Below are 10,903 nucleotides of genomic sequence, written 5' to 3' on the forward strand. Positions count from 1 at the left end.
TATAAATTTTTAATCTGACTACGATTATATCGTCTAAAAACGATCTTTACCACTGGGTAGAACAATTAAACGGTGGGTAAATAATGTTGAATATTACAAATCGATTGAATTTTCTTTAAAACATTAGAGCTATGAAATATTTAATAATAATAAAGTAGTGGTGGTTACCCCAAAGTCTAATAAATACCTTATGGCAATAAAAAAAACGCCGGACCTATACAATATTTCACTCTGAAAAAGAGATTATTCTATCAAAATGGAAACACCAAGGGAAACAAATGCAGCCATCAAATTTCTGTGTTGCCAACTTTTTCAAATCACTTAAGCCAAACTTAAATATCTGGAATGGCGTTCTAAATTCAGACCGGAATTCAGACCTAATCCAGTAGCTTTTTTAGTCGCTAATAGCTATATTATGTCCCAAACGTGTATAATGTTTCAATAGCTTTATGTTATCCTCGTACTAAGTGTTGTAAACTAATCCATTATTAAAAATAGTAACAAAGCAAAGGCTTTCTAGTTTTTAAAAATTTTCTTTATTTTTAGTTGGCACCACTGAGTTCTACTGAGTTGGCAGCGCCGTAAAATTTTTATTTCGTTTGGGCTGAATGGATTTGTTCCAGAGCCGTAATAAATAAATAAAAATATTTCATTTTGACAGCTGTCAGAAAACGCGGGAAACTGGAAAATAGTGAGGAGTGGAAACATTTTTTTTTTATTGCACTAGTGTAAATAAACTACCGCATCTATGTAAATAATTTAGTAGTCGTTTATTGGCCTAATTTAAATGGAAAACACAAGTTATTTATCGATACAAGATATTTTAGTAACAAATGAAAAAGTGCCATGTAAATTTTTACACGACCTGCCTAAAATGGGTAATATATATCAATATTCCTTTGAGCTACTTAGTGATACCCGTATCTTTTGCTTAATTTAGTTTATAATGTTCCCTGGCCCACTGGGCACTCGATCAATATGTGATGTTTTCATAATATTATTTTGCTTCAGGTTTTTTAGATCCATCCGCTACCGAAGAGGATTTGAAAGCTGGAACTCACCTAGATATACCTCTTTGGTTGGCCGAGTCTTTATATTCTAGGCGACCCCCATTAATTAGTGTAGAATTGCCCAAAATTTATAAAGAATCTTACAGAGAAATATTAGGTGCGGATGCTTGCACTGTTGACATGCATAAATTGGGTAAATATTTTTATGAAATGGGATGTTATGTTGCTAAGCATGACATTAAGGGTGAAGTATCAGCTACATTGATGAATGTAAGTGTGTGATTTACATACTTGTCTTAAAGTTATTTACATTTGTATACATTTTCCAAGAATGCATTGTAATTTACATATTTGATGTTATTTAATTAATAGTTAGTTTTTAAATTATGCATTCAGAATATTATAAGATTTGGATGAAATTTGGCATGCAGATAGGTCATTACTTTTTATTCTGGTAATTGCTGTTATGGAAAATATTTGATTTTTAAATGGACAGCATCGTAAAAATAGCACTGTGGATTGCAGATAGAAGATCCTTGCCAGCAATAGCAGATTGACTCAATGGTAATTTCTGATCTAGCAGTTCTATGCAAATGGATTTACCCATTTAAACCAAATCTGTTTTACCATCACATGCAATTTTCAGACAAATAATTTACATCAAAATTATAATAAATGTATTAATAATTTTTTTCAGACATTTTTATGCTGATTATTTTCCTGTGAAGAAACCAATAATTCAATAAATAACTTTTTCTTTAGACCTTCAGGCAAAGATTCAGAATGCTTCTCTCAGCAAGCGTGTCTAATGACTCCATAAGTTCAATGCAGCCTCTATCAGAAAGTGAAAGGGTGCAAGCAGCAGCTGCAGCAACCACTGAGAGAGCACTTGCAATGTGGCTTCAGAGGGGGGAGAGTCCACTCACTGCAGCTAACATGGTTGCCAACCACAGAAAACGGAAGAGAGCTGAAATGGAAATGTTATAGCTTATTGTAAATTGTAAAGTTTTTTGTCATTATTACATTGATACAATAATTAAATGTTTTTTTATATTAATAAATGTGTGCAGAGTTTTTGGCCCTAAATTTATGATAATAAAGAAAAATATTGGAGCAGTTATGTACAGTGTTGTTATTACTATGTGCCGGTACCCTCCATTAGACTATTGCAGCTGTTTCAGTATCACTGCTCTCGGCCTAGAGGAGACTTGCTCCAAGAAAAAGGCTGGTGTTGTATCAATAGTATAGGTTTTCAGGGGTGCTATGCTCAAGGTAGGCGTGAAAGCCTCCAGGTGCTAATAATCAACAGTATATAAATTAGATTCTTGGTGAAGAAATCTTTTGTCAAGGGTTGTGAAAAAAGTTTTGTCCAGGGGCAGGGGAGCTGAATATAAAAATCGTTTTCCCTTAGCATGTATAAAATTGGCAATATATTATATGACATGGAAAATTTATATTATCTCCTAATAATCTTGTCCTCCTACTTATTAATATAAATGCAAAAGTTTATGAAAAAGTTTTGAATGTAAGAGGTAAACACAGCAACAGCTGAAAGGATTTAGATAAAATTTGACACACTTGTAGGCATACCTCGATAATATGCTCCCATAGGATATACTTAATTGATTTTAAAATGTTTTTTTTAAGAAAGTGATGGCTTCCTACAATTTGTGCTATGATTCGATAGTGTTTTAGGGACTTGTAGCAAGAAAAGGTATTCTCGAGGGTGAAGCCACGAGCAAAACTTAGCTAATTCTATTGTATGAGGTGTGTAATATGTGGCCGTAATTGGTGCTAAGGTTTTATGTACAAGATATTTCAAAAAAATTACTATTAAGTACATAATTCACTTTTTCACTTAACACACGATGCCTATAAATAATAAACATCTTCAGGAAAGGTATTCTTCGGCAACTCCGATGTCTTTCATATTTAAAATCACGTCATATGTCCAAGAATCGAACCCAGACACTCGTGATTCATAGCACAAGTACGTTGACATAAACCTTTCGGTTTCATCTCAGGGTTTCATTGTCATTTTTAAATTTATATTCACGGTAGGTATGTAATGAAATTAAATAAAATCTCAAATCTCTATTTATGGGCGTAGAAACCGTATGTGAAGGGTCTAATCTACAAGTCTATTTCAGAATGTACCTTCTCAGTACAATTAGAGATAGTGAGAACAATAATTATATCCTTTATTTCGCCGGCAGTAAATTGAAATCTTTTTATTAATAGGTTTTCCGGTTACTTGCTTGGTACTGTTTTTGTACTCAGAAAATAAGAAGTACCTTGTAAGATCAGGGATTCTGATTTCTGATGCAAAACTATTTGTAGCTACGTAGTTATATAATTTACCTACTACGGGTACCATTCTTAAATTTACAAAATTAGCAATCAACAATAAGAGCAATAAAAGGAAATCGCAATGAACATCAAAGGGCCGATGAGCTCACAATTTTTAAATAGTTTTTGGCGCCGAAGATCTACCCTCTAAACGTAAGTAGGTACTTATATACAATTGTTTATGCTACCTGTTTTCCGGTCTGTAGGTGGTACTCACGAACCAGCACGAACCATGAGTAATCCGAGCGTGACGCTGTTTATTTTTAAAGTTAGAATATATCACGCGTTAATGTCACGCTAATAATAAAATTAGCTAAAGTTCAATCATTCGTCAGTATCGACACCTTTTAGGGATGTGCTTAAAAGAAATTGCGATAAAATTGTCGTACCATACATTAATGCCACAACGGTTTTCAAATTTATCAATAAGTTTTTACAAAATAAGTACAATTCTCTATTAGGTATGAGCTATCTATATACTTTTACTTTATAAGATTGTGCACCTACAATATCCTGCAAAAAATATATAGGTACATCGAATGTCCATGATACGTAACTCTATTTGATATACTATTTCTTTCTAATCTCAGAATACTTACTACCAATAATACTAATAAAGAAAAAAATGTTTTACTCCAATATTCTTCAAGTCTTTCTTTTACGCAGGGAAAAAAGACGTTATTGCTACTACCACCTGGAAGACGAATGGAACGGTCATGTTTTCACCGGTCTTTTTGCCCAATGTCGACATTCAGGAGTATAGCATAATCCGAGAGAGCATTGGAGTCCCTAATCCTATGTATACCCTGCACTGGTATACCAACCAAAACTCGCGGTGGCCTTTTTCAGCGCATACGAGACGGCTCTGGGGTATTTTGTTGCATTAAGGTAACTGCGCGGAACCTTGCCTGCGTGTTACCGCACTGTGGCACCTTTCTAATTGAGGTGCTAAGATGCCCCTATACGCTAAAGAATATCTTTGGCGTCTACGACATCGGGACACCGACTACGCGTATTGTCGTCCACCACGGAGTCGTTGTAGCCTGCGCTCGCACCGCAATTCTCTCTGAGCCCTAATTAGTTGCCTCTTACGACAGGCAGGGATGCCGTGACGGAATTCTCTAGATACCCGTCAGTCGTCTACCCGGCATCTTCTTCCGTGTTCTGCACACGATCCCGCTCGGCACTTACACGTCGAAGATTCTCCAACCCTGTGATATACACTGGGAAGAGTATCTTAGAAAAGGAAGAAGCGTATATATTTTTAGAAGAGCACAAGATATGCTAGTGAGATAGTTTTATACTCGACAAGAAAGTGGCTAAGAATCTGCTAACTTGCCGTTGATGCTAGATGACCTTATTCGTACATCATATATCTACGTTGATTTATGTATATAAGTTAATATAAAAAGAATGAATAAGTGTTCACGACAGCATGTGAGACAACCATAACGTCTACAAATATAGAATCACTACTATAAAAGAACGAGTGTTGTTGGATCTTGTTCAATTCGATAGTATATGAAGTGCAGTTTGCATCTATGATGGATTACATGAATTTTTGTCCGTTGCGCTTATTCGACAGAGACTTCGATAGTTATCTGAAACCATTTCATTCGAGACATTACTTTAGACCGTGGTACAAGAGTGGTTATGGAAAAGAATTTGGCTCAACAATCCAAGAAACAAAAGATAAATACAAAATTAATTTAGACGTACAACATTTTCAACCGAACGAAATAAATGTTAAAGTTACCGATAAGGAGATAATTATAGAAGGCAAACATGAGGAGAGACAAGAAGACAGCAGTTTCGTATCAAGACATTTCACGAGGCGTTATCCTTTACCAAGCAACTGTCCACCCGACAACGTATGTTCTACATTGTCTTCAGATGGAGTGCTTTCAGTTGTTGCTGAAAAGAAAATTACCAAAGGAAATGAAAAGATCGTACCGATACAAATAAGTGGAACGTGTCCCATGAAAACTCACATGAAAACAAGAATAACACAAACTTCAACAGGTATTACTCAGAAGGACATAGATGATGCAATAAGAGAAGCCAGAGAACTTATAAGTATGGATAAGGCGAAGTTGATAAAAGAAGAACACAGTCGTTTACTGAAACCGGAACTTTTAAAAGAAGCTGTTACGGAAAAGGTAGAGGAATTAAACGACAAATTCAATAGATCTGGTGATAAAGACAAAATGCAATCGAATGTGAAACTGTCCGATCTAATGGATGAAATGGCACAGAGCAGCTCAGCTTCATCTTCAGAGACCTACGGTTCGAACAGTAGATCAGAAACAATACGGGAAGAGAAGAAATCATCATCGTATAAATCATCTATGACATCAAGCATGAAGGCTAGTGAATACATTAGTGCTGAACTTAGTGATGCGGCAGAGAATGTATAAACATACGACTCGGACTTACAATGTTTATTACGTATTTATAAAACATTGGCTTATTTAACATTACGACGAATACGAACTTATGATACAACGATAAATTATATTACATGATAATTATAAGCTATATAATAAATTAAACAACAATGTTAACATTTCTATTGGATATTAAATCTAGGCCTATTATTGTTCCACAAATATTAAATGTATTTAATAAATTGTGAGATCAATGACCAATCAAGTTTTGTTATATTTTTACCCAGTAGAAAGCATGAACCGGGCATTTCTGTAAGCTCGTTAAATCGCTCCATGGCCATATGTATCGCTTGTTAATCAAGTACGCGACATACTATATACTTTGAACATGTGTATGCATGAGTCAGTAATTACAAAGAATGGATTTTTGGGGTTTGGCTGTAAAAGCACATAGTTACCTAATTTCTGTAGCTGCAGAAAATCAGTCTTAAAAGACTCTTCTTAACTACTAAGGATATTTGATCAATATTTAGAATGAAAAATACAAGTAATCAATGCAAAGATGACTACCCAATAATACTTATATGGAATTCAACACCTCTTTATAAGGGCCAAAGTGAAAAAATGACAAATAATCTTTTATTAGGTTACATAAAATGTGAGTAATTGGTATAAAATTTCTCTGTGCTAATTACCTGAATCCCCCTTTTAAAAATCCCCCTGTATTTTGACGCATGTTAATATCAATAATCACTTGAATAGGACAACAATTAGAAGTCAAAATAAAATTATACAGATTCAAAATATGTAAGATGTGAAGTAAATGAAACAATATTTTTCATTAAAATGGTAACTAATAATATGTGGCTGAAAATTCTCTGTAAAATGACATCTATCACAATTCTATTAAGAGTAATATAAATGTGAAAACATTTATTGTTATTCCAGCTGGGTTACTGAGACTATCTTTACTAATATTATTTAATTGAAATTTCCATTTCAGTCATTACAATGCAAATAAATGCATCATTTATAATCTAATCTTTATATTATTGTATAACAAACATCACTATCCCCTGACCTGATATCACTATATCATCTAAACTGTCTGATATTTTTATCCCTTCCACGTGAAGTCAGCAAGCCACACACAAGACTTACAAATGTCTCCTCTATACAAAACAATTTTAGTTACACATAATCCCAGAGCGAGACTAGAAAACTCAAAGAAACTGTTAACGTCTAGGTTCACATACTTATATAAACACGGCAATATATTATCATTGCAGTCTCTTTAGGTCTCATCATCACAACACTCCTGTACCTCATCTTTGTTTTTATCACAAAATAGCAGTTCCGAGGTACACTTGTATGGATGTATTGATTGTTAACATCGGTCATTCTTGACAGATGGGTTGAGGTCATGGAAGTAAGCGTGTGCCATTGCATCATCAGCAGGCATTCTTAATGCTGGGTTGCAAGTGAGAAGTCGGGCTAGCAGATCCCTGCCCCTCGCCGGCAGTCTTGGCACAACCTGTGCAAGGCCCAGACTTGGTTGGTACACTGGGAGGGGCTTGTAGTCAGGCAGCTGAGTGACTCCAGGCCATGTGCCTTCATTGGGTGTGCCTGCAACAAGTGGGATATTGAAGGCCTTGGAACAAATCTAATTAAGTATGAACAATGTCATATAAAAATAAATGTAACTGTGATGTATTGGAACTGTTACTGCTATTTCTTGTAATAATATACAATTAAGTTGGATCAAGTCATATAATTTTATGCCTAGATGTCCATAGCAAACATTTACCATTGGGTCATCAATGTCCATTTGCCAAGCTTTTATAACACAAACTAAAGTTATTGCACAACCTTGAATATCAAATATAATTTACCGAGTAGCTTAAAGATCCTCTTTAACTGATCCTCGACATCAGACCCTGGGAATAGAGGTCTGCCTGAATTGGCTAGTTCTGCAAATATACACCCAGCAGACCACATATCAATGCTAGTAGTATACAATTTAGCGCCAAAAAGAACATCAGGTGGCCGGTACCACAAGGTCACTACTTCAGCTGAATAACACTTCACTGGGATGCCGAATGCCCGAGCCAAGCCAAAATCTGCCAACTTAAGCTCGCCATTTTTATTAATCAGTAAGTTCTGCGGTTTTAAATCTCGATGAAGTACGTTATGGCTGTGACAAAAAGCTAATCCTCGCAGCAGCTGGTACATAAAAGACTTCACAACATCTAAATCTATCTCGCCATTCAAACTGTCGAAGTATTTCTTCAAATCCTGATCGCAATGTTCGAACACGAGGGTCAGTTTCTTTTCGCTGTGCAGCACGTCATATAGCCGAACTATATTCTTGTGCTTCAATTCTTTAAGTAGACATATTTCGCGCAAAGCGGACGATGGTACCCCTTCATCGTCATCGTCTAACCTAACACGCTTAAGCGCTACGATTTCATGGGTTTCTTTGTTTTTTGCTTTGAAAACAGTACCATAGGTACCTTCGCCGATCTTCTCAAGTTTTTCATATTTCTGCATAATTTATACTTGTACGAAAATTCTGCAGCACAAAATCGATTGTTTATTAGCCGACTCCGTAACTTTGACATTGACAAATGACACTTGAGACTTGACAACCGCTATTTTTCGAGAGTTCGTCGTGTTCACAAGGTTTGATAGATATAATTCGTACAATTTATATATTTTAACCGTAATTGTTCTTGAGATAGTAGATACCTATGGTTTTTTACAGTTTTTGTTTTTAGATTTAAATATAATATGATAAAATAAAAAATAATCATTCCTATCATTAATTATGGAATTTTAATTTTTTTTATAACGATAATTGTACTTTTCACAATTGCAAATTTCAATGACGCACAATATCACAATCTGAGAGTTCTGTTCGGAAGCTATAATGCTTAAATTCGGCACTCCTATTACAATCATAGAAATTAAAACGATTTCTCACATAATCAGTGACACCTATGATTTTTCTATATAAAATATGTAATATAACAGTTATACGCGTATTGAGATATTTTTTAACGTTCATAAGTAACTGTAAATTAGATAGACGTAAATTATTTACAACAAAGAAAGGAGGTTATGAACAGCCGCACATATGTTGAAATAATTCATTTCATTTCTTTCATTCACAAAAAGTCAAATCCAAAAAGTTGAATTGTCATACATTTACAATTAATATTATTTTGGAAAGTATTATTTTTTATTTATAAATAGACACTTTACACAAGGTGAGGATGTGTATATAAGTTCTCACAGTTTTTGCCGATTTATAGCTATTAAAACATGTGACTTGTTGATCTGTATGATAAATATTACGTATTATTTTTACGGTGTAGTACACAAGCGTGCGTATGTTCCAGATGAGTGACGAAGGTAGAGGCACGTTAATAGATAAATCTGAGAGCAGTTCCTTTGAAGATTTGGCTTCTGCGGCCGCTCATGAGATTGAAGAAGCTAAACTGGCAGAAGCGGCCGCGGCCGCCGCCGAGAAAGAAAAAACGCCAGAAACGAAAACTGATGAGTGGCAGGACTTGCTTGGCTCCGGCGCTTTACTTAAAAAGGTTGGCTATTAACATATTTTATAAATTTAAATTTTGTATGAACTAAGTAAGTGTATGTCAACAGTTTTATTTGATTAAAATAATTATTTTGCATATGATTAATTAATAAACTAAATTCTTATTTATAAACAATGAAATGAACAAATTTTATGAAATAATTTATATGCTGATGTAAAATATTTTTACAGATAATAAAAACAGGAGATGAATCATCCAATTTAAGACCTCAGAGAGGTGATATATGCAAAATTAGTTATGAACTTAAAATAAAGGATAGCAATGACATTGTTGAAAAGCGAGATCTAGTTAAGATATATTTGGGAGACAATGAAGTAAGTATTTTTTCATTAACAACATCATCACCACAGTATTATATTATTATATATGAAAAACACCTTTGTCTGTATAATTTCGACATCTCACAGCATATCCTAGTTCAGATGCCAAGGTTCCATGAATTTGTATTTTCAAAAGTGTTATAATTAACATTTTATTATTATTTATTTATTATATTTCTTGCTTTTGGATTTATTTTTGACTATACATACAAGTGTACATAAGTGGGCTTAAAACTGCTTTAGTGACCTTATGCCACTAATTCAACATTAAAATGCAAAGATGAAAGATGTGTGTATGAAACTATGTTTGGCATCTTCATTTAATGTTTTGAAAATTTCTTCTATTTAAATGCGCATTTAAATCATTCAGTATTTAAAAATGTGAAACTATAATTCACAATACTACAGACAGGTTGCCTCTATTTATTTGTATGATACTGATAAGATAATATAACAGTTTGTCTAACACATTAGAAGATAATTTTTGTTCACATTATATGATGTCATATACACATTTGTTTAATAAAGATTTATTATAATTGTGATAATATTTGAATAAAGAAATTGTTTACATGTTTTACTGAGTTCAAGTTGATATATTAGTAAGAAACAACATAAGAAATCATTATAAATGATATTAATTTCGATTTTAGAAGTAGATTAAGTTAGACCCTATGTTTTGGTGTCTATTTATTAGTTGATGCAGTTTCTAAAGGAAAGGGTATATTATTTTAGTATATACACATTATGATTTGATATAGTATAATTTAATAATGTTTGTCTTCATACATAGAGAAATACATAAGCATAACTTTATGTCTATAGTTGGTCCCTTTCTTACATCAGACACATGACCAAAAAACAAATATCACTTTCACTTACATGCATAACATACTTGTCCTATGACATTGTCAAGTAATGTATTTATTTAAATAATATATTTAAATAAAACACTATCTTTTGCTCATGGATCTGTTTGTATGAAAAAATTTATCCGGGACAAAATTCCTGTCTTATTTTTTTTCTGGGATAAACAGTAGCCTGAAGCATTTAGGAATAATATAACATTGGTTATATTTTGCTTATTTATATAACATAACACATATATATTTTGTAATTAATTGTTTATAAATATAAAAAATTCTTTCTTCTGAGTACCAGGAATTGATTTTTGTTCATGCATAATTTATATGATAAGCATCTTTCTTTGTGTTGCA

General features: G+C 33.5%; 3 protein-coding genes and 1 long non-coding RNA gene across 4 annotated transcripts in view; 2 read left to right on the forward strand and 2 right to left on the reverse strand.

Moving 5' to 3' along the window:
* Window positions 1-707: 707 nt before the first annotated feature.
* LOC119189493 lies at window positions 708-3,539 on the reverse strand. Its single transcript, XR_005112441.1, has 2 exons — window positions 3,305-3,539; window positions 708-1,977 (listed from the first exon to the last, which is right to left on the reverse strand). It is a non-coding gene; the product is annotated as an uncharacterized LOC119189493 (long non-coding RNA).
* Window positions 3,540-3,599: 60 nt separating this feature from the next.
* Window positions 3,600-5,805, forward strand: LOC115444229. Its single transcript, XM_030169919.2, has one exon. It carries the CDS (start codon window positions 4,901-4,903, stop codon window positions 5,774-5,776), a length of 876 nt encoding a protein of 291 aa, XP_030025779.1. The 5' UTR covers window positions 3,600-4,900; the 3' UTR covers window positions 5,777-5,805.
* LOC115444228 (cyclin-dependent-like kinase 5) lies at window positions 5,786-8,296 on the reverse strand. The gene is made up of 2 exons (XM_030169918.2): window positions 7,639-8,296; window positions 5,786-7,372 (listed from the first exon to the last, which is right to left on the reverse strand). The coding sequence occupies exons 1-2, from the start codon at window positions 8,294-8,296 to the stop codon at window positions 7,134-7,136; spliced, it is 897 nt and encodes a 298-aa protein (XP_030025778.1). The 3' UTR covers window positions 5,786-7,133.
* Window positions 8,297-8,761: 465 nt separating this feature from the next.
* LOC115444223 (peptidyl-prolyl cis-trans isomerase FKBP8) overlaps window positions 8,762-10,903 on the forward strand; it is a 13,069-nt gene continuing 10,927 nt past the window's right edge. The window contains 3 exon segments of the mRNA XM_030169912.2: window positions 8,762-9,015; window positions 9,148-9,348; window positions 9,537-9,680. Of these exon segments, the coding sequence (XP_030025772.2) occupies window positions 9,148-9,348; window positions 9,537-9,680 (345 nt within the window). The 5' untranslated portion in view covers window positions 8,762-9,015.

The sequence above is a fragment of the Manduca sexta genome, chromosome 16, assembly GCF_014839805.1.
Source record: "Manduca sexta isolate Smith_Timp_Sample1 chromosome 16, JHU_Msex_v1.0, whole genome shotgun sequence".
Lineage (NCBI taxonomy): Eukaryota > Metazoa > Arthropoda > Insecta > Lepidoptera > Sphingidae > Manduca > Manduca sexta.